At 54.6% G+C, this 24,786-nt stretch overlaps 1 protein-coding gene across 4 annotated transcripts in view; it reads right to left on the bottom strand.

Moving 5' to 3' along the window:
- Positions 1 to 24,786, bottom strand: part of RBM10 (RNA binding motif protein 10) — a 58,633-nt gene that overhangs the window by 22,615 nt on the left and 11,232 nt on the right. For 3 of the 4 annotated variants that reach the window (XM_090126329.1, XM_090126331.1, XM_090126330.1), the window contains 9 exons: positions 23,569 to 23,655; positions 22,257 to 22,317; positions 20,076 to 20,231; positions 16,802 to 16,962; positions 10,258 to 10,355; positions 9,361 to 9,460; positions 8,703 to 8,907; positions 6,787 to 6,956; positions 4,054 to 4,141 (listed from right to left, as the gene is read on the bottom strand). In XM_090126329.1, coding sequence (XP_089982455.1) covers positions 4,054 to 4,141; positions 6,787 to 6,956; positions 8,703 to 8,907; positions 9,361 to 9,460; positions 10,258 to 10,355; positions 16,802 to 16,962; positions 20,076 to 20,231; positions 22,257 to 22,317; positions 23,569 to 23,655 — 1,126 coding nt within the window. The remainder of the gene's footprint in view (positions 1 to 4,053; positions 4,142 to 6,786; positions 6,957 to 8,702; positions 8,908 to 9,360; positions 9,461 to 10,257; positions 10,356 to 16,801; positions 16,963 to 20,075; positions 20,232 to 22,256; positions 22,318 to 23,568; positions 23,656 to 24,786) is intronic. The other variant, XM_090126328.1, reaches the window with a different exon arrangement.

The following is a 24,786-nucleotide window of genomic DNA, read 5'->3' as shown; positions in this document are numbered from 1 at the left end:
ATCCCATAAGTGAGCCCAGCCCCATAAGTGAGTCCAGCCCCATAAGTCAGAACGGCCCCATAAGACATCATGGCCCCATAAGGGCCCTATATGTGAGTCCAGCCCCATAAGTCAGAATGGCCCCATAAGAAAGAGTGGCCCCATAAGGGAGCCCTGACCCCATAAGTGAGCCCAGCCCCATAAGCCAGAATGGCCCCATAAGTCATAATGGCCCCATAAGGGCCCTATATGTGAGTCCTGACCCCATAAGTGAGTCCACCCCATAAGGGAGTCCTGACCCCATAAGTGAGAAAGACCCCATAAATCAGAACGGCCCCATAAGTCAGAATGGCCCCATAAGGGGCAGCGGCCCCATAAGTGAGCCCTGACCCCATAAGTGAGCCCTGACCCCATATGTGAACCCTGACCCCATAAGTGAGCCCAGCCCCATAAGTGAACCCAGCCCCATAAGTCAGAACGGCCCCATAAGTGAGCCGTGACCCCATAGGTGAGCGCAGCCCCATAAGGGAGTCCTGACCCCATAAGTGAGTCCAGCCCCATAAGTCAGAATGGCCCCATAAGAGAGAACAACCCCATAAGAGAAACCTGACCCCATAAGTGAGCCCTGACCCCATATGTGAACCCTGCCCCATAAGTCAGAACGGCCCCATAAGTGAGCCGTGACCCCATAAGTGAGCCATGACCCCATAAATGAGTCCAGCCCCATAAGTGAACCCAGCCCCATAAGTCAGAATGGCCCCATAAGACATAATGGCCCCATAAGGGAGCCCTGACCCCATAAGTGAGCCCTGACCCCATAAGTGAGTCCACCCCATAAGGGAGCCCAGCCCCATAAGTGAATCCAACCCCATAAGTCAGAAAGACCCCATAAGACATAATGGCCCCATAAGGGAGCCGTGACCCCATAAGTCAGAACGGCCCCATAAGTGAGCCCTGATCCCATAAGTGAGTCCAGCCCCATAAGTCAGAACGGCCCCATAAGGGACAGTGGCCCCATATGTGAGCCATGACCCCATATGTGAAACCTGACCCCATAAGTGAGCCCAGCCCCATAAGTGAGCCCAACCCCATAAGTCAGAACAGCCCCATAAGTGAACCGTGACCCCATAAGTGAGTCCACCCCATAAGTGAACCCTGATCCCATAAGGGATTCCAGCCCCATAAGACATAATGGCCCCATAAGTGAGCCATGACCCCATAAGTGAGCCGTGACCCCATAAGTGAGCCCAGCCCCATAAGTGAACCCAGCCCCATAAGTCAGAATGGCCCCATAAGGGAGAACGGCCCCATATGTGAGAAAGACCCCATAAGTCAGAACGGCCCCATAAGGGACAGCGGCCCCATATGTGAGCCCTGACCCCATAAGTGAGCCCAGCCCCATAAGTGAGTCCAGCCCCATAAGTCAGAACGGCCCCATAAGTGAGCCATGACCCCATAAGTGAGTCCACCCCATAAGTGAGCCCAGCCCCATAAGTGAATCCAACCCCATAAGTCAGAATGGCCCCATAAGACATCATGGCCCCATAAGGGCCCTATATGTGAGTCCAGCCCCATAAGTCAGAACGGCCCCATAAGTCAGAATGGCCCCATAAGTGAGCCGTGACCCCATAAGTGAGCCATGACCCCATAAGTGAGCCCAGCCCCATAAGTGAGTCCAGCCCCATAAGTCAGAACGGCCCCATAAGTGAGCCGTGACCCCATAAGTGAGCCATGACCCCATAAATGAGTCCAGCCCCATAAGTGAACCCAGCCCCATAAGTGAGTCCAGCCCCATAAGTCAGAATGGCCCCATAAGTGAGCCGTGACCCCATAAGTGAGTCCACCCCATAAGGGAGCCATGATCCCATAAGTGAGCGCAGCCCCATAAGTCAGAATGGCCCCATAAGTCAGAACGGCCCCATAAGGGAGCCGTGACCCCATAAGTGAGTCCACCCCATAAGTGAGCCCTGATCCCATAAGTGAGTCCAGCCCCATAAGTCAGAACGGCCCCATAAGGGACAGCGGCCCCATATGTGAGCCATGACCCCATATGTGAACCCTGACCCCATAAGTGAGCCCAACCCCATAAGTCAGAACGGCCCCATAAATGAGCCCTGACCCCATAAGTGAGTCCACCCCATAAGTGAGCCCAGCCCCATAAGTGAGAAAGACCCCATAAGTCAGAATGGCCCCATAAGTGAACCCTGATCCCATAAGGGAGTCCAGCCCCAGAAGTCAGAACGGCCCCATAAGTGAGCCGTGACCCCATAAGTGAGTCCACCCCATAAGTGAGCCCAGCCCCATAAGTGAATCCAACCCCATAAGTCAGAATGGCCCCATAAGAGAGAACAAGCCCATAAGAGAAACCTGACCTCATAAGTGAGCCCTGACCCCATATGTGAACCCTGACCCCATAAATGAGTCCAGCCCCATAAGTGAACCCAGCCCCATAAGTCAGAACGGCCCCATAAGTGAGCCGTGACCCCATAAGTGAGTCCACCCCATAAGTGAGCCATGACCCCATAAGTGAGCCCAGCCCCATAAGTCAGAACGGCCCCATAAGTGAGCCGTGACCCCATAAGTGAGCCATGACCCCATAAGTCAGAACGGCCCCATAAGTGAACCCTGACCCCATAAGGGATTCCAGCCCCATAAGACATAATGGCCCCATAAGTGAGCCGTGACCCCATAAGTGAGCCCAGCCCCATAAGTGAATCCAACCCCATAAGTCAGAACGGCCCCATAAGTGAGCCCTGACCCCATAAGTGAGTCCACCCCATAAGGGAGCCATGATCCCATAAGTGAGCCATGACCCCATAAATCAGCCCAGCCCCATAAGTGAATCCAACCCCATAAGTCAGAAAGACCCCATAAGACATCATGGCCCCATAAGGGCCCTATATGTGAGTCCAGCCCCATAAGTCAGAACGGCCCCATAAGTCAGAATGGCCCCATAAGTGAGCCGTGACCCCATAAGTGAGCCATGACCCCATAAGTGAGCCCAGCCCCATAAGTGAGCCCAGCCCCATAAGTCAGAATGGCCCCATAAGGGCCCTATATGTGAGTCCTGACCCCATAAGTCAGAACCGCCCCATAAGTGAGAAAGACCCCATAAGTCAGAATGGCCCCATTACTGAACCCCAAAACGACCCCCCCCCAAAAAGCCCCCCCCAAAATGGAACCAACCCCCCCTTAAAGGGACCCCAAAAGACCCCCCCCAAATCTGACCCCCCCAAAATCGACCCCCCCACCAAAATCCCCCCCCCAATGGAATCCCCCCCCTTAAGGGACCCCAAAAGACCCCCCCCAAATTTAACCCCCCCCAAAAAAGCCCCCCCCAAATTTGACCCCCCCCCTTAAAGGGACCCCAAAAGACCCCCCAAAAATCTGACCCCCCCCAAATTATTCCCCCCCCAATGAACCCCCCCCCTTAAAGGGACCACAAAAGACCCCCCCAAAATTTGACCCCCCCCTTAAAGGGACCCCTAAAGACCCCCCCAAATTTGACCCCCCCCAAAAAAAGACCCCCTTAAAAGGACCCCAAAAGACCCCCCCAAAATTTGACCCCCCCACCCCAAAATCTCCCCCCCCAAATTTGACCCCCCCCCTTAAAAGGACCCCAAAAGACCCCCCAAAAATCTGACCCCCTCAAATTTGACCCCCCCCCCAAAAAAAGCCCCCCCCCAAAATGGAATCCCCCCCCCTTTAAAGGGACCCCAAAAGACCCCCCCAAATTTGCCCCCCCCCAATGAACCCCCCCCCTTAAGGGACCCCAAAACACCCCCCCCCAAAACGACCCCCCCACAAATTGACCCCCCCCAAATTATTCCCCCCCCAATGAACCCCCCCCCTTACAGGGACCCCAAAAGACCCCCCCAAAATTGACCCCCCCACCAAAACCCCCCCCCTCCAATGGAATCCCCCCCCCTAAACGGACTCCAAAAGACCCCCCCAAATCTGACCCCCCCCAAAATCCCCCCCCCAATGGAATCCCCCCCCCTTAAGGGACCCCAAAAGACCCCCCCCCAAATCAGACCCCCCCCCCCAAATTACCCCCCCCCCCCCATAACTTACGGTACTGCCCGTAGGGTTCGGGGCCGGGGGGGGCGCTGGGGGGGGCTCCGCTGGGGGCGCTGCTGGGGGGCTCCGTTTTCAGGGGGGTCTGGGGGTTTTGGGGGGGGGGGGGGAATTAAACAACAGCCCCACAATAGCAGCTTTGTGCCCCCCCCCCCCACCCCATAACCCCCCCCCAGGACCCCATAAATCCCCCCCCAGACCCCATAAACCCCCCCAGATCCCATAAATCCCTTCCTGGACCCCATAACCCCCCCCCCCACACCAGATTCCCCCCAGACCCTATAAACTCCCCCCCCCAACCCCATAACCCCCCACAGGACCCCATAAACCCCCCCCTACCCCATGACCCCCCCAGACCCCATAAATCCCTTCCTGGATCCCATAACTCCCCCCACTCCAAATCCCCCCCCCCAAGACCCTATAAACTCCCCCCCAAGACCCCATAAAGTCTCTCCTGAACCCCATAACCCCCCCCACCTCAAATTCCCCCCCCCAGACCCTATAAGCCCCCCCCCATAACCCCATAACACCCCCCAAGACCCCATAAACCCCCTCCCCCCACCCCATAACCCACCCAGGACCCCATAAGTCCCCCCCCAGATCCCATAAATGCCCTCCTGGATCCCATAACCCCCCCCCCACCAGATTCCCCCCAGACCCTATAAACTCCCCCCCCAACCCCATAACCCCCCACAGGACCCCATAAACCCCCCCCTACCCCATGACCCCCCCAGACCCCATAAATCCCCCCCAGATCCCATAAACGCCCCCAGACCCCATAAATCCCTTCCTGGACCCCATAACTCCCCCCACTCCAAATCCCCCCCCCCCCAACCCTATAAGCTCCCCCCCAAGACCCCATAAATCCCCCCCAGACCCCATAAAGTCCCTCCTGAACCCCATAACTCCCCCCACCTCAAATTCCCCCCCCCAGACCCTATAAGCCCCCCCCATAACCCCATAACACCCCCAAGACCCCATAAACCCCCCCCCCCCACCCCATAACCCCCCCAGGACCCCATAAACCCCCCCAGATCCCATAAATCCCCCCCCAGACCCCATAAATCCCCTCCTGGATCCCATAACCCCCCCCCCACCCCAAATTCCCCCCAGACCCTATAAGCCCCCCCCATAACCCCATAACACCCCCCATAACCCCATAAACCCCCCCCCCCACCCCATAACCCACCCAGGACCCCATAAATCCCCCCCCCAGATCCCATAAATCCCCCCCAGACCCCATAAAGTCCCTCCTGGATCCCATAACTCCCCCCACTCCAAATCCCCCCCCCCCGACCCTATAAGCTCCCCCCCAAGACCCCATAAAGTCCCTCCTGAACCCCATAACCCCCCCCACCTCAAATTCCCCCCCCAGACCCTATAAGCCCCCCCCATAACCTCATAACACCCCCCAAGACCCCATAAACCCCCCCCCCCCATAACCCCCCCAGGACCCCATAAATCCCCCCCCCAGATCCCATAAATCCCCCCCAGACCCCATAAAGTCCCTCCTGGATCCCATAACCCCCCCCACCTCAAATTCCCCCCCCCAGACCCTATAAGCCCCCCCCATAACACCCCCCAAGACCCCATAAACCCCCCCCCCCCACACCCCATAACCCACCCAGGACCCCATAAATCCCCCCCCAGACCCCATAAACCCCCCCAGACCCCATAAATGCCCTCCTGGATCCCATAACCCCCCCCCACCCCAAATTCCCCCCAGACCCTATAAACTCCCCCCCCCATAACCCCATAACCCCCCCCCAGACCCCATAAATCCCCCCCCCCAGATCCCATAAACGCCCCCAGACCCCATAAATCCCCTCCTGGATCCCATAACTCCCCCCACCTCAAATTCCCCCCCCCCAGACCCTATAAGCCCCCCCCATAACACCCCCCAAGACCCCATAACCCCCCCAGACCCCATAACCCCCCAAAACCGATCCCATAAACCCCCCCCCACCCCATAAACCCCCCCAAGACCCTCATAACCCCCCCCCCCGCGGGGACCCCATAATAATCCCCCCCCCAAATAATTTTATGGGGGGGGCCCATAAAAAGGGTGGGGGTCCCATAAAAGGGGGGGGGGGTCCCAAAAAAAGGGGGGGTCCCATAACAGGGGGGGGCATAGAAGTGGGGGGGTCCCATAAAATGAGGGGGGGTCCCATAAAAGGGGGGGTCCATAAAAGGGGATGGGGGTCCCATAAAAGGGGGGGGGGTCCCATAGAAGTGGGGGGGTGCCATAAAAGGGGGGGGTCCCATTAAATGGGGGGGGGTCCCATAAAAGGGGGGGGGGTCCCATAACAGGGGGGGGTCCCATAACAGGGGGGGGTCCCAAAAAAAGGGGGGGGTCCCAAAAAAAGGGGGGGTCCCATAACAGGGGGGGGGTCCCTTAAAATGGGGGGGTCCCTTAAAAGGGGGGGGTCCCATAAAATGGGGGGGGGCCATAGAAGTGGGGGGGGCCCATAACGGGGGGGGGTCCCATAAAACGGGGGGGTCCCAGAGAACTGGGGGGGTCCCATAAAAGGCGGGGGGGTCCCATAAAATGGGGGGGGGTCCCAAAAAAAGGGGGAGTCCCATAACAGGGGGGGGGGGTCTCTTAAAAGGGGGGGGTCCCTTAAAAGGGGGTGAGCCATAGAAGTGGGGGGGTCCCATTAAAGGGGGGGGGGTCCCATAAAAGGGGGGGGGGTCCCATAAAAGGGGGGGGTCCCATTCTGGGGGTCTCACCTGCGCCCCGCTTCCCGGGGGGGTGACGGTGGGGGTCTCAGCGTTGCCCCCCCCCCCCCCGGGGTACGAAGCCGGGGTGGCGCTGGGGGGGGCAGCGCTGCTATTGGGGGGGGGGCGAGGAAAGGTGGCCCCCCCTGGGGTTCCTTCCATGCCTGGGACTGAGGGCTCCTCTGTATGGGGGAAAGGGGGGAAATGGGGTCAGTGGGGGAAATGGGGGAAATGGGGGAAATGGGGGAAATGGGGGAAATGGGGGAAATGGGGGAAATGGGGGAATTGGGGGAAATGGGGGAAATGGGGGAAATGGGGGAATTGGGGGAAATGGGGGCAATGGGGGAAATGGGGGAAATGGGGGAAATGGGGGAAATGGGGGCAATGGGGGAAATGGGGGAAATGGGGGAAATGGGGGAATTGGGGGAAATGGGGGCATTGGGGGAAATGGGAGCAAAGGGGGCAATGGGGGAATTGGGGGAAATGGGGGCAATGGGGGAAATGGGGGAAATGGGGGAAATGGGGGCATTGGGGGAAATGGGGGCAAAGGGGGCAATGGGGGAATTGGGGGAAATGGGGGCAATGGGGGAAATGGGGGAAATGGGGGCAATGGGGGAAATGGGGGAAATGGGGGCAATGGGGGCAATGGGGGAAATGGGGGCAAAGGGGGCAATGGGGGAATTGGGGGAAATGGGGGAAATGGGGGCAATGGGGGCAATGGGGGAAATGGGGGAAATGGGGGCAATGGGGGAAATGGGGGAATTGGGGGAAATGGGGGCAAAGGGGGAATTGGGGTCATTGTGGGAATTGGGGTCAATGGGGGCAATGGGGTCATTGGGGTCATTGGGGTCATTGGGGGTAATGGGGGTAATGGGGAAATTGGGGTCAATGGGGGCAATGGGGGAATTGGGGGCAATGGGGCAAAGGGGGTCAGTGGGGACATTGGGGTCATTGGGGGAAATGGGGGCAAAGGGGGAATTGGGGGCAATGGGGGAATTGGGGTCAGTGGGGGAAATGGGGGCAATGGGGGAAATGGGGGAATTGGGGGAATTGGGGGAAATGGGGGAAATGGGGGAAATGGAGGCAATGGGGGCAATGGGGGAAATGGGGTCAATGGGGGCAATGGGGCAATTGGGGGAAATGGGGGCAATGGGGTCAATGGGGGCAATGGGGGAAATGGGGTCAATGGGGGCAATGGGGCAATTGGGGTCAATGGGGGCAATGGGGGCATTATGGGGTTAACGGGGACATTATGGGGTCCCTGGGGTGACTTGGGTCACATGGGGATCAGTGAGGTCACTGGGGTCAATGGGGTCACATTGGGGTCATTGGGGTCAGTGGGGTTCCAGGGGTGCCAAGGAATCCCACTGGGGTCCCATTGGGGTTAGAGGGCTCAATGGGGTCAGTGGGGTCACACTGGGGTCAGTGGGGTCACACAGGGGGCAATGGGGTCAAACAGGGGTCAGACAGGGGTCAGTGGGGTCACACAGGGGTCATTGGGGTCACACAGGGGTCACATTGGGGTCATTGGGGTCACACAGGGGTCAGACTGGAATCACACAGGGGTCACATTGGGGTCAGTGGGGTCAGTCTGGGGTCATTGGGGTCACACAGGGGTCACATTGGGGTCAGTGGGGTCACACAGGGGGCAGTGGGGTCAAACAGGGGTCGCAATGGGGTCACACAGGGTCAGTGGGGTCAGTCTGGGGTCATTGGGGTCACAGAGGGGTCAAACAGGGGTCAGTGGGGTCAAACAGGGGGCAATGGGGTCAAACAGGGGTCACAATGGGGTCACACAGGGTCAGTGGGGTCAGTCTGGGGTCATTGGGGTCACACAGGGGTCAAACAGGGGTCAGTGGGGTCACACGGGGGCAATGGGGTCAAACAGGGGTCAGACAGGGGTCATTGAGGTCATTGGGGTCACGTACCGGGGGCGGAGGCATCTCCTTTGCTGGGGGCGGAGCCAGTGAGGGCGGGGCCGGGGGGCGGGGCTGCCTTCAGGTAGGCGGAGCCATAGAGAGGGGCGGGGCCAGCGAAGCTCTCATCCGATTGGTAGAAAGCGCCGAAGTCTCCGCCCCCTGAAGGCTCCTCCCCTCCTCCGGCCCACGGAGCCGAATCTCCACCTGGGGCCGCCTGGAAAGGAGGGGCGTGTCCTATTTTGGCCACGCCCACAACGCCGCAAGCCACGCCCCCTGTCCATTAAACCCTATAGGGAATCAACGACCCAGGCCACGCCCCCATCCTAAGGCCCCGCCCACCAGGGCTGCTCCGATTGGAGGCCACACCCCCCGTTAACCCCGCCCACAACACCCAACCACAGAAGGCCACGCCCCCTCCCTAAGCCCCGCCCACCAGCGCTGCTCTGATTGGAGGCCACACCACCTGTTAGCCCCGCCCACAACGCCCCAACTGCAGGCCACGCCCCTTCCCACAAAAGCCCCGCCCACATAGTAATAAAGGCCACGCCCCCACCCCAAGCCCCGCCCACCCGTGCTGCTCCTATTGGAGGCCACGCCACAATAACACCCCCCCCACCCCCACGCAATACCGGAAGCCCCGCCCCCTTCCCCCGGAAGTCCCGCCCACCTGCGAGAGCGCCCATTGGGCGGCTGCGATGGCGGTGGAGGCGACGGAAGCGGCGCTGGCGCGGGGCGGGCCTTCGTTTGACCCCGCCCCCTGCACCTCCCTGGGGGCGGAGCCTCGGTCAGGGGGCGGGGTTTAACACGGGGGCGGAGCTTGTGCCGTGTGGGCAGGGCTTAAGGAATGGGGCGGGGCTTAAAGGATGCTGTGCTGGGGAGAATGCAGAAGGAGGCGGGGCTTGATGGAAGGAGGCGTGGCTTGTGGAGTGTGTGGGCGTGGCTTTCGGCACAGTGGGCGGAGCTGATTGCTCCTTATCCCGCACGTGATTGGGTCAGCCCACCTGGGGGCGTGGCCTAAGAAAGGGGGTGTGGCTTTGGGCTTGGGGGCGTGGCTTCAATTTCTCGGAGGCGGGGCTTAATGAAGGGACGGGGCTTTGTGAGCTATGGGGGCGGGGCTTGTGGCCAAGGGGCGTGGCTAGTGGCATACTGGACACACACTATTGGTTGAAAGCAAAGGGGGTGGGGCTAAAAGCCAGTGGGAGGGGCTTAGGGTTTGGGGGCGTGGCTTCAAGTCATTGGAGGCGGGGATTGATTGAAGGGGCGGGGCTTTTGAGCTATGAGGGCGGGGCTTGTGGCCAAGGGGCGTGGCTAGTGGCATACTGGACGCGCGCTATTGGTTGAAAGCAAAGGGGGTGGGGCTAAAGGCCAGGGGGAGGGGCTTATGGTCTGGGGGGCGTGGCTTGGAGATGGTGGGCGTGGTTTGTTACGTAGTGGGCGTGGCTTCAGGCGATCGTGGTGGGGCTTAAGGAAAGGGGCGGGGCTTAAGGAAAAGGTTTGGGCAGAAAGGGGCGTGGCTTGCTGGTTTGTGGGCGTGGCCTAATGGGTTTGGGGGGCGTGGCCTCACCGCTTGGAGCCCTTGGCGAATTCCACGTTGATGCTTTTGCCATCGATGTGGAGGGGGGGGTGGAGGGCTTGGAGCATCTGAAGCAGCTGGGACGCCTCCTGGGGGGGGGGGGGACATAGGAGGCTGAGGAGGGGGGGGGGGACACATGGGGGCAGCCAGGGGATAAGCAGGGGATGGATGGATGGATTGGAGGCTACGGGAGGGGGGATGGGGGGATCAAAAATGGGGCAGGGAGGGGAGAAAAGGGACAAAAAGGGACCATAAGGGGACACAGGGGCCATGGGGGCATAAATGGGGCAGAGAGGGGATGAATGGGAATCAATGGGGATCGATGGGGGCACTTTGGGGGCACTTTGGAGATAATATAGGGACGCTAAGAGGACACTTTGGGGACATGGGGGGTTCTGGAGGGGATGGGGCAGAGAGGGGATGAATGGGAATCTATGGAGACACAATGGGGACAATGGGGTTCAGTGGGAACCAACGGGACTCAGTAGGAATCAATGGGGACCATTAGTAGCCAATGAGGATCAACAGGAACAAATGGACACCAACTGGGACTCAATGGAACCAATGGGGATGAATGGGAATCAATTGAGCTCCATAGGAATCAATGGGGACTCGATGGGAACTAATGGGATTCAATAGGAATCGATGGGGATCTATGGGGATCTATGGGAACTCAATAGGAATCAATGGGGACTCAATGGAAACCAATGGCAACCAATGGAAACCAATGGGAAACCAATGGGGATCAATGGGAAACCAATGGGGATCAATGGGGACTCCATAGGAATCAATGGGGATCAATGGGGACTCAAAAGAAACCAATGGAAACCAATGGGGATCAAAGCGACTCCATAGGAATGAATGAGGACCAATGGGAACCAATGGAAACCATTAGGGATCAATGGGGATGAATGGGGACTCAATAGAAACCAATGGGACTCAATGTAAACCAATGGGACTCCATAGTAATCAGTGGGGACCAATGGGAACCAATGGGGACTCAATAGGAATTAACGGGGACTCAATGGAAATCAGTGGGAACCAATGGGGGTCAATGGAGACTCCGTAAGATTCAATGGGGATCAATGGGGTCTCAATAGAAACCAATGGGGACACAATGGAAACCAGTGGGACTCCATAACAATGAATGGGGACCAATGGGACTCAATGGGAACCAATGGGGACCAATGGGGACCAATGGAAGCCATTAGGGATCAATGGGGATGAATGGGGACTCAATAGAAACCAATGGGACTCCATAGGAATCAATGTGGACCAATAGGACTCAATGGGGACTCAATGGAAACCAATGGAAACCAATGGGAACCAATGGGACTCCACAGGAATCAATGGGGACCAATGGGGACTCAATGGGGACTCAATGGAAACCAATGGGACCCCATAGGAATCAGTGGGGACTTGATGGGACTCAATAGAAACCAATGGAAACCAATGGGGATCAATAGGACTCCATAGCAATGGGGACCAATGGAAACCGATCAGAATCAATAGGGACTCAATGGAAACCAATGGGGATGAATGGAAACCAATGGGGACCAGTGGGACTCCATAGGAATCAATGGGGACTCGATGGAAACCAATGGAAACCAATGGGGATCAATGGGGACTCAATAGAAACCGATGGGACTCCATAGGAATCAATGGGGACTCAATGGGAACCAATGGAAACCAATGGGGGTCAATGGGGACCAATGGGGACTCAATAGAAACCAATGGGACTAGATAGGAATGAATGGGGACTCAATGGGGCTCAATGGGGATCAATGGGGATGAATAGGGACTCAATAGAAACCAATGGGACTCCATAGGAATCAGTGGGGACCAATGGGGATGAATGGGGCCTCAATAGGAATCAATGGGAACCAATAGGACTCCATAGGAATCAATGGGGACTCAATGGGAACCAATGGAAACCAATGGGGGTCAATGGTGATTAATGGGGACTCAATGTAAACCAATGGGACTCCACAGGAATCAATGGAGACTCAATAGAAACCAATGGGAACCAATGGGGGTCAATGGGGACTCAATAGAAACCAATGGGACTCCATAGAAACCAATGGAAACCAATGGAAACCAATGGGGGTCAATGGGACTCAATGGAAACCAATGGGACTCCATAGGAATCAATGGGACTCCATAGAAACCAATGGAAACCAATGGAAACCAATGGGGGTCAATGGCGATGAATGGGGACTCAATGTAAACCAATGGGACTCCATAGGAATCAATGGGGACTCAATGGGAACCAATGGAAACCAATGGGGGTCAATGGGGATCAATGGGGATCAATGGGGACTCCATAGGAACCAATGGAAACCAATGGGAACCAATGGGGATGAATGGGGACTCCATAGGAATCAATGGGAACCAATGGGGGTCAATGGGACTCAATGGGAACCAATGGGACCCCATAGGAATCAATGGACTCAATGTAAACCAATGGAAACCAATGGGGATGAACAGGGACTCAATGTAAACCAATGGGACTCCATAGGAATCAATGGACTCAATGGAAACCAATGGGAACCAATGGAAACCAATGGGAACCAATGGGGATGAATGGGGACTCAATAGAAACCAATGGGACTCCACAGGAATCAATGGGGACTCAATGGGAACCAATGGAAACCAATGGGGGTCAATGGTGATTAATGGGGACTCAATGTAAACCAATGGGACTCCACAGGAATCAATGGAGACTCAATGGAAACCAATGGGACTCCATAGGAATCAATGGAAACCAATGAAAACCCATGGAGGTCAATGGCGATGAATGGGGACTCAATGTAAACCAATGGGACTCCATAGGAATCAATGGGGACTCAATGGGAACCAATGGAAACCAATGGGGGTCAATGGGGATCAATGGAAACCAATGGGGTCAATGGGGATCAATGGGGACTCACTAGAAACCAATGGGACTCCACAGGAATGAATGGGACCAATGAAAACCAATGGAAACCAATGGGGGTCAATGGGACTCAATGGGAACCAATGGGACTCCATAGGAATCAATGGCGACTCAATGGGAACCAATGGAAACCAATGGGGGTCAATGGGGATCAATGGGGATCAATGGGGACTCAATAAGAATCAATAGAAACCAATGGGAACCAATGGGGATCAATGGGGACTCAATAGGAATCAATGGGAACCAATGGGGATCAATGGGACTCCATAGGAATCAATAGGACTCAATGGAAACCAATGGAAACCAATGGGGGTCAATGGGACTCAATGGAAACCAAGGGAAACCAATGGGGGTCAATGGGGATGAATGGGGACTCCATAGGAATCAATGGGAACCAATGGGGGTCAATGGGAATCAATGGAAACCAATGGGACTCCATAGGAATCAATGGCGACTCAATGGGAACCAATGGAAACAATGGGGGTCAATGGGGATCAATGGGGACTCAATAAGAATCAATAGAAACCAATGGGAACCAATGGGGATCAATGGGGACTCAATAGGAATCAATAGGACTCAATGGAAACCAATGGAAACCAATGGGGGTCAATGGGGATCAATGGGGATCAATGGGACTCCATAGGAACCAATGGAAACCAATGGGAACCAATGGGGATGAACGGGGACTCAATGGAAACCAATGGGACTCCATAGGAATCAATGGACTCAATGGAAACCAATGGGACTCCATAGGAATCAATGGACTCAATGGAAACCAATGGAAACCAATGGAAACCAATGGGGATGAACAGGGACTCAATGGAAACCAATGGGACTCCATAGGAATCAATGGCGACTCAATGGGAACCAATGGAAACCAATGGGGGTCAATGGGGATCAATGGGGATCAATGGGGACTCCATAGGAACCAATGGAAACCAATGGGAACCAATGGGGATGAATGGGGACTCCATAGGAATCAATGGAAACCAATGGGGGTCAATGGGACTCAATGGGAACCAATGGGACTCCATAGGAATCAATGGACTCAATGTAAACCAATGGAAACCAATGGGGATGAACAGGGACTCAATGTAAACCAATGGGACTCTATAGGAATCAATGGCGACTCAATGGGAACCAATGGAAACCAATGGGGGTCAATGGGGATCAATGGGGATCAATGGGGACTCAATAAGAATCAATAGAAACCAATGGGAACCAATGGGGATCAATGGGGACTCAATAGAAATCAATGGGAACCAATGGAGATCAATGGGACTCCATAGGAATCAATGGGGCTCAATGGGAACCAATGGAAACCAATGGGGGTCAATGGGGATCAATGGGGATCAATGGGACTCCATAGGAACCAATGGAAACCAATGGGAACCAATGGGGATGAATGGGGACTCCATAGGAATCAATGGGAACCAATGGGGGTCAATGGGGACTCAATAGGAATCAATGGGAACCAATGGGGATCAATGGGGACTCAATAGGAACCAATGGAAATCAATGGGGGTCAATGGGGACCAATGGAAACCAATGGAAACCAATGGGGGTCAATGGGACTCAATGGAAACCAATGGGACTCCATAGGAATCAATGGAAACCAATGGGGGTCAATGGGACTCAATGGGAACCAATGGGACTCCATAGGAATCAATGGACTCAATGGGAACCAATGGAAACCAATGGGAACCAATGGGGATGAACAGGGACTCAATGGAAACCAATGGGACTCCATAGGAATCAATGGCGACTCAATGGGAACCAATGGAAACCAATGGGGGTCAATGGGGATCAATGGGGATCAATGGGGACTCCATAGGAACCAATGGAAACCAATGGGAACCAATGGGGATGAAGGGGGACTCCATAGGAATCAATGGGAACCAATGGGGGTCAATGGGACTCAATGGGAACCAATGGGACTCCACAGGAATCAATGGGGACTCAATAGAAACCAATGGGACTCCATAGAAACCAATGGGACTCCATAGAAACCAATGGAAAACAATGAAAACCCATGGAGGTCAATGGCGATGAATGGGGACTCAATGTAAACCAATGGGACTCCATAGGAATCAATGGGGACTCAATGGGAACCAATGGAAACCAATGGGGGTCAATGGGGATCAATGGAAACCAATGGGGTCAATGGGGATCAATGGGGACTCACTAGAAACCAATGGGACTCCACAGGAATGAATGGGGACCAATGGAAACCAATGGAAACCAATGGGGGTCAGTGGGACTCAATGGAAACCAATGGGACTCCATAGGAATCAATGGACTCAATGGAAACCAATGGAAACCAATGGGAACCAATGGGGATGAACAGGGACTCAATGGAAACCAATGGGACTCCATAGGAATCAATGGCGACTCAATGGGAACCAATGGAAACCAATGGGGGTCAATGGGGATCAATGGGGATCAATGGGGACTCCATAGGAACCAATGGAAACCAATGGGAACCAATGGCGATCAATGGGGACTCCATAGGAATCAATGGGAACCAATGGGGGTCAATGGGACTCCATAGGAATCAATAGGACTCAATGGAAACCAATGGAAACCAATGGGGATGAATGGGGACTCCATAGGAACCAATGGGAACCAATGGGGGTCAATGGGACTCAATGGGAACCAATGGGACTCCATAGGAATCAATGGACTCAATGGAAACCAATGGAAACCAATGGGAACCAATGGGGATGAATGGGGACTCCATAGGAATCAATGGGAACCAATGGGGGTCAATGGGACTCCATAGGAATCAATGGGACTCAATGGAAACCAATGGAAACCAATGGGGATCAATGGGGACTCAATAGGAATCAATGGGGGTCAATGGGGATGAATGGGACTCCATAGGAATCAATGGGAACCAATGGGGGTCAATGGGACTCCCTAGGAATCAATGGAAACCAATGGGGGTCAATGGGGACTCAATAGGAATCAATGGGAACCAATGGGGGTCAATGGGACTCCATAGGAATCAATGGGACTCAATGGAAACCAATGGAAACCAATGGGGGTCAATGGGACTCCATAGGAATCAATGGCGACTCAATGGAAACCCATGGAAACCAATGGAGATCAATGGGACTCAATGGAAACCAATGGAAACCAATGGGGGTCAATGGGGACTCAATAGAAGCCAATGGGACTCCATAGGAATGAATGGGGACTCAATGGGAACCAATGGAAAGCAATGGGGATGAATGGGGACTCCATAGGAATCAATGGAAACCAATGGGGGTCAATGGGACTCAATGGGAACCAATAGGACTCCATAGGAATCAATGGACTCAATGGAAACCAATGGAAACCAATGGGGATCAATGGGGACTCAATAGGACTCAATGGGAACCAATGGGGATCAATGGGACTCCATAGGAATCAATGGGAACCAATGGGGATCAATGGGGACTCCATAGGAATCAATGGGACTCAATGGAAACCAATGGAAACCAATGGGGGTCAATGGGACTCCATAGGAATCAATGGGGATCAATGGGGCCGTTTGGGGGCAATCTGGGGGTCCCTCCGGGGGTCCCATTGGGGTCCTCGCCCCCGACCCCCCCTCACCACGATGGTGGCCAGCTGCACAAAGGCGAAGCCGCGGTTGAGCTGCGTCTGTCTGTCCTTGATGACGCGGACGTTGGCGGCCGACAGAGCGGCGAACGGAGCCAGGGCTGCCAGGATGGATTCCAGGCTGCTCTGAGGGTGGAGGTTGCGGAGGATGATGGCTGTGGGGGGGGAAATGTGTGGGGCTGGACCCATAGGGCGACCCCAAAAGGCAACCAGGACCCATAGGGTGACCCCAAAGTAAAGCCAGGACCCATAGATTGACCCCAAAGTAGAGCCAGGACCCACAGAGTGACCCCAAATGCAACCAGGACCCATAGGGTGACCCCAAAGTAGAGCCAGGACCCATAGGGTGACCCCAAAAAGCACCCAGGACCCATAGATTGATCCCAAAAGGCAACCAGGACCCATAGAGTAACCCCAAAGTAGAGCCAGGACCCACAGATTGACCCCAAAGTAGAGCCAGGACCCATAGATTGACCCCAAAATGTACCCAAAACCCATAGGCTGACCCCAAAGTAGAGCCAGGACCCATAGATTGACCCCAAAAAGCATCCAGGACCCATAGAGTGACCCCAAAGTAGAGCCAGGACCCACAGAGTGACCCCAAATGCAACCAAGACCCATAGGGTGACCCCAAAGTGCATCCAGGACCCATAGAGTGACCCCAAAATGTACCCCAAACCCTTAGGGTGACCCCAAAGTAGAACCAGGACCCATAAATTGACCCCAAATGCAACCAGAACACCAGGACCCCCAAAGCCCCCCAGCATCCCCCCAAAACCCCTTCAGGACCCCCAATTCCACCCCCAGGACCCACTAAACCCCTTTAAGATCCCCAAATCCCCCCCAGTTCCCTCCCAAAACCCCTTCAGGACCCCCAATTTCCCCTTCCAGGACCCCTAAATCCCCCCCAAAATCCCCCCAAAACCCCTCCAGGAACCCCAATTTCCCCTCCAGGACCCCCAATTCCAACTCCAGGACCCCCAAATCCCCCCCAGTATCCCCCCAAAACCTCCCCAATCCCCCCCCAAACCACTTTAGGACCCCCAATTCCACCCCCAGGACCCACAAAACCCCTTTAAGACCCCAAATCCCCCCCAAAATCCCCCCAAAACCCCTCCAGGACCCCCAAATCCCCACCCAGGACCCCCAAATCCCCTCCAATATCCCCCCAAAACCCCTCCAGGACCCCCAAATCCCTCCCCAAACCCCTCCCCAAACCCCTCCAGGACCCCCAAAACCCCTTTAAGACCCCCAAATCCCCCCCAATATCCCCCCAAAACCCCTCCAGGACCCCAAATCCCCCCCAATATCCCCCCAAAACCCCTCCAAGACCCCCAATTCCACCCCCAGGACCCACAAAACCCCTTTAAGACCCCCAAATCCCCCCCAATATCCCCCCAAAACCCCTCCAGGACCCCAAATCCCCCCCAATATCCCCCCAAAACCCCTCCAAGACCCCCAAATCCCCACCCAGGACCCCCAAATCCCCCCCAATATTCCCCCAAAACCCCTCCAGGACCCCCAAAACCCCTGCAGGACCCCCAAATCACCCTCAGCATCCCCCCAAAACCCCTCCAGGACCCCCAATTCCATCCCAGGACCCTCCAAAACCCCTTTAAGACACCCAAATCCCCCCCAGTTCCCCCCAAAACCCCTCCAGGACCCCAAATCCCCCCCAATATCCCCCCAAAACCCCTCCAGGACCCCCAAATCCCCACCCAGGACCCCCAAATCCCCCCCAATATCCCCCCCAAAACCCCTCCAGGACCCCCAATTTCCCCTCCAGGACCCCCAAATCCCCCCCAGTATCCCCCCAAAATACCCCCATTCCCCCCCCCAAACCACTTTAGGACCCTCAATTCCACCCCCAGGACCCCCAAAACCCCTTTAAGACCCCCAAATCCCCCCCAATATCCCCAGGACCCCCAAATCACCCTCAGCATCCCCCCAAAACCCCTCCAGGACCCCGAATTCCATCCCAGGACCCCCCAAAACCCCTTTAAGACCCCCAAATCCCCCCCAATATCCCCCCAAAACCCCTCCAGGACCCCAAATCCCCCCCAATATCCCCCCAAAACCCCTCCAAGACCCCCAATTCCACCCCCAGGACCCACAAAACCCCTTTAAGACCCCCAAATCCCCCCCAATATCCCCCCAAAACCCCTCCAGGACCCCAAATCCCCCCCAATATCCCCCCAAAACCCCTCCAAGACCCCCAATTCCACCCCCAGGACCCACAAAACCCCTTTAAGACCCCCAAATCCCCCCCAATATCCCCCCAAAACCCCTCCAGGACCCCAAATCCCCCCCAATATCCCCCCAAAACCCCTCCAAGACCCCCAAATCCCCACCCAGGACCCCCAAATCCCCCCCAATATTCCCCCAAAACCCCTCCAGGACCCCCAAAACCCCTGCAGGACCCCCAAATCACCCTCAGCATGCCCCCAAAACCCCTCCAGGACCCCCAGTTCCATCCCAGGACCCTCCAAAACCCCTTTAAGACACCCAAATCCCCCCCAGTATCCCCCAAAACCCCTCCAGGACCCCAAATCCCCCCCAATATCCCCCCAAAACCCCTCCAGGACCCCCAAATCCCCACCCAGGACCCCCAAATCCCCCCCAATATCCCCCCCAAAACCCCTCCAGGACCCCCAATTTCCCCTCCAGGACCCCCAAATCCCCCCCAGTATCCCCCCAAAATACCCCCATTCCCCCCCCCAAACCACTTTAGGACCCTCAATTCCACCCCCAGGACCCCCAAAACCCCTTTAAGACCCCCAAATCCCCCCCAATATCCCCAGGACCCCCAAATCACCCTCAGCATCCCCCCAAAACCCCTCCAGGACCCCGAATTCCATCCCAGGACCCCCCAAAACCCCTTTAAGACCCCCAAATCCCCCCCAATATCCCCCCAAAACCCCTCCAGGACCCCAAATCCCCCCCAATATCCCCCCAAAACCCCTCCAAGACCCCCAATTCCACCCCCAGGACCCACAAAACCCCTTTAAGACCCCCAAATCCCCCCCAATATCCCCCCAAAACCCCTCCAGGACCCCAAATCCCCCCCAATATCCCCCCAAAACCCCTCCAAGACCCCCAGTTCCACCCCCAGGACCCCCCAAACCCCTTTAAGACCCCCAAATCCCCCCCAATATCCCCCCAAAACCCCTCCAAGACCCTCAATTCCACCCATAGGACCCCCCAAAACCCCTTTAAGACCCCCCAAAACCCCATGCACGACCCCCCCCCCACCTTTCCCCCCACTCACTGTCATTGGCGTTGTCAGCTCCGGGTTCGGTGCCCCCCGAAGACCCCCCTGGGGTCCCCCCCAAAGTGGGGCCGTAGGGTTGAGGAAGGGGCAGCAGCCCCCCCCCCCCAGGCACCAATTCTGGCCTTGGACCCCCAGGGCCCCTTTGTTCTGCTTCTGTACCCCCCCCCCCCAAAAAAAAAAGAAAAGACAATGAGGGGAAAGACCCCCAAAATGGGGGGGGGGGGGAGGGGAGGATACATAAAACACAAAATGGGGGGGGGTCCCAACCCATAGGGGAGGGATTGAAGCTCCAAATTGGGGGGGTTTACCCCTAAAATTGAGGATTTCTGACCCACAAATTGATGAATTTGCCCCAAAATTGGAGGATTTTGACCCAAAGTTGGAAGGTTTGACCCCCAAATTCAGGATTTTGGCCACAGATTGATGGATTTACCCCAAAACTGGAAAATTTTGATCCAAAATTGGGGAATTTTGACCCCAAATTGGGGATTTTTGACCCAAAATTGATGCATTTGTCCCAAAATTGGAGGATTTTGACCCAAAGTTGGAAGGTTTGACCCCCAAATTCAGGATTTTGGCCACAGATTGATGGATTTACCCCAAAACTGGAGGGTTTTGATCCAAAATTGGGGATTTTTGACCCCAAATTGGGGATTTTTGACCCAAAATTGATGCATTTACCCCCAAATTGGAGAGTTTTGACCTGAAATTGGGGGGCTGTGCCCCAAAATTGGGGATTTCTGACCCAAAATTGGGGATTTTTGTCCCAAAATTGGGGATTTTTGACCCAAAACTGAGGATTTTACCCTCAAAAATTGGGGTTTAACCCTCAAAAGTGGAAGTTTTGACCCAAAATTCTGGATTTTCCTCCAAACTGATGGATTTTTGATGGATTTACCCCCAAATTGGAGAAATTTGACCCATAATTGAAGATTTTTGAGCCAAAATTGAGGCTTTTAGCACCAAACAGGTGGATTTGCCCCAAAATTGGAGGATTTTACCCCAAAATCGAGGGATTTGCCCAAAACTGAGGGGTTTATCCCCAAAATTTGGAAGTTTCATCACAAAATTCCACAGAAAAACCCCAAATTCAGATGTGGGAACCCCAAAATTCGATGATTCCCACCCAAAATTTGGTGATTTCGTCCCAAAATTCAAAGGTTGAACCCCAAATTTTGGTGTGGGAAACCCCAAATTCTCTCATTTCATCCCAAAATTCAACAAATTCAGCAGGTGAACCCCAAAATTTGGCATTTTTGACGCAAAACGTGATGGAAAAAAAACCCAAATTCGTAGTTTTGACCCCAAAATTTGATGCTTTCAACCCAAAATTTGGTGGTTTTACCCCAAAATGGAGGAGATGAACCCCAAAATGTGGACGTGGGGACCCCAAAAAGTGACGCTTTGACCCCAAAATTCCAACGTTTCACCCCAAAATTCAGCAGTTGAAGCCCAAAATCTGTCGCTACAACCCCAAAATTTGTCAATTTCACCCCAAAACCTGAAAGTTTAACCCCAAAATTCCGCGCTTTAATCCCAAAATTCGTCGATTTCATCCCAAAATCCGACACTTTACCCCCAAAAATTTGATGGAAAAAAACCCAAAATCTGGCATTTTAACCCCAAAATTCCTTCGTTTAACCCAAAAATTCAACGGGCCAACCTCAAAATTTGTGAATTTACCCCCAAAATTTGAGAATTTACCCCCAAAATTTGTGATTTTAGCCCCCAAATTTGTGAATTTACCCCCAAAATTTGAGATTTTACCCCCAAAATTCGGTGCTTTAACCCCAAAATGCGAAGGTTTGACCCCAAAACTTCGATATTTCACCCCAAAAATTCAACATTTCAACCCCAAAATCCGCTGATTTCACCCCAAAACGCAGCGACCAAACCCCAAAATGATTTCACCCCCCCAAAAAACCCCAAATTCTGACCCCAAAATCCCCCAAAATTGGGTTAAAAGCCCCCAAATTCGGGGCTGAGTCCAAAACCCCAAAATCCCACGTTTTTACCCCAAAATGAACCCCATAAATCTTTATGTATGAGTTAAGAAGGGGTTGTGGGGCTCATTTTGGGGTCAAATCAGCTCCTTTTGGGGTCTTTTTGGGATTTTAGGGAGGTTTTGAGACGAGGTGGAATTTTGGGGTGAAAAAAGGGGATTTTGGGGTCACTCACCGGATTTGGGAACTCCGCATTTGAAGCATTTCTCGCGCCGTTTAAAATTCTGCACCCCACACTGCGACAAAACCCCAAATCCTCGCGTTTCACCCCAAAAAAAACCCCGTAAAATCCATCATCTTCCCCCCCACAACCCCACAGCCTCCTCCATCCCATAATTCCCCCCCCCCCACGACCCCGTAACCCAAATCAGACCCCATAACCCCCCCTGACCCCATAACCACCCTCAATAGACCCCGTAACTTCCCCGACCCCATAACCCCCCCCATAGATCCCATATTCCCTCCCTATGGACCCCATAACCCCTGACCCCATAAGCCCCCCCTGACCCCATAAGCCCCCCCTGACCCCATAAGCCCCCCATGACCCCATATCCTACCGTGACCCCATAACCCCCCTCAGACCCCATAACCCCCTCCAACCCCATAACTCCCCCTACCCCATAACCCCCCCAATGACCCCATAACACAAATCAGACCCCATAACCCCCCCCATGACCCCATATCCCCCCATGACCCCATAACACCCCCTACCCCATAACCCCCATGACCCCATAACCCAAATCAGACCCCATAACCTCCCCCATGACCCCATAACTCCCCCTGACCCCATAACCCCCCTACCACGTAACCCCCCCATGACCCCATGACACAAATCAGACCCTATAACCCCCCCTACCCCATAACCCCCCGTGACCCCATAAACCCCCCCTACCCCATAACCCTCCATGACCCCATATCCCCCCCCGACCCCATATCCCCCCGTTACCCCATAACCTCCCCCTGACCCCATATCCCCCCTCCCGACCCCATAACCGCCATAACCCCATAACCCAAATCAGACCCCATAACCCCCCCCGACCCTGTAACCCCCATGACCCCATAACCCAAATCAAACCCCATAACCCCACTATGACCCCATAACCCCCCCGACCCCATAACCCCCATGACCCCATAACCCCCCCATGACCCCATAACCCCCCCCGACCCCATATCCCCCCCAGACCCCATAACCCCCCCCATGACCCCATGACCCAAATCAGACCCTATAACCCCCCCTACCCCATAACCCCCCCGACCCCATAACCTCCCCAGACCCCATATCCCCCCTCCCGACCCCATAACCGCCATAACCCCATAACCCAAATCAGACCCCATAACCCCCCCCGACCCTGTAACCCCCATGACCCCATAACCCAAATCAAACCCCATAACCCCACTATGACCCCATAACCCCCCCGACCCCATAACCCCCATGACCCCATAACCCCCCCATGACCCCATAACCCCCCCCGACCCCATAACCCCACCTTGGCGCAGAGCCAGTCCTCGTTGATTTTGGGTTTGGGGTCGCTGTAGTGCAGGGAGACGCGCTGCCCCAACAGCACCAGGCCCTGCTGGGGGACCAGTACGCACCAGTAAGGACCAGTACGGACCAGTACGGACCGCATTGAACCAGTTGCAGACCAGTTCAAACCAGTAACAACCAGTTTGAACCGCTATGGACCAGTTAGAACCAGTTACAATGCGTGTAGACCCATATGGACCAATACAGACCGCTATGCACCAGTCAGAACCAGTATGGACCAGTAAGAACCAGTACGGACCGGTTAGAACCAGTACAGACCACTATGAACCAGTACAGACCAGTAAGAACCAGTATGGACCGGTTAGAACCATTACAGACCACTATGAACCAGTACAGACCAGTAAGAACCAGTATGGACCAGTAAGAACCAGTACGGACCGGTTAGAACCATTACAGACCACTATGAACCAGTACAGACCAGTAAAAACCAGTACGGACCAGCATGGGCCAGTAGGCATCAGTAAGAACCAGTTAGAACCAGTACAGATCAGTGAGAATCAAAACAGACCAGTTAAAACCAGTATGCAGCACTATGGACCAGTAAGAACCAGTACGTACCAGTATAGGCCAGTGTGGACCAGTAAGAACCAGTATGGACCAGTTGGAACCAATTAGAACCAGTATAAACAAGCATGCACCAATAACAACCAATTGCGACCAGTAAAAACCAGTACGCACCAGTATGGACCAGTAAGAACCAGTTAAGACCAGTATGCACCAATAAGAACCAGTTGGAACTGTACAGTTTAGTAAGACTTAACACACACCAGTTAAAACCAGTATGGACCAGTATGGACCAATAAGAACCAATATCATCCAGTACAGACCAGTTAGAACCAATACAGACCAGTAAGAACCAGTATAAACCAGTATGGGCCAGTTAGATCTAGCTGGAACAAGCATGGACTAGTATGGACTAGTAAGAACCAGTATGGACCAGTACGGACTGGTATGGACCAATTAGAACCATTATGGACCAGTACAGACCAGTTAAAACCAGTACAGACCAGTAAGAACCGATACGGACCAGCTAGAACCAGTATGGACCAGTAAGAATCAGCATGGAACAACATGGACCAGTAAGAACGAGTACTGACCAGTTAGAACCAGTAAGGACCAGTTAGACCCGGTATGGAAAAGTACGAACCAGTACGGACCA

Source organism: Phasianus colchicus, chromosome 29 (assembly GCF_987193195.1).
Source record: "Phasianus colchicus chromosome 29, bPhaCol1.hap1.1, whole genome shotgun sequence".
Classification (NCBI taxonomy): domain Eukaryota; kingdom Metazoa; phylum Chordata; class Aves; order Galliformes; family Phasianidae; genus Phasianus; species Phasianus colchicus.
This window is presented reverse-complemented; position numbering and strand designations above follow the sequence as displayed.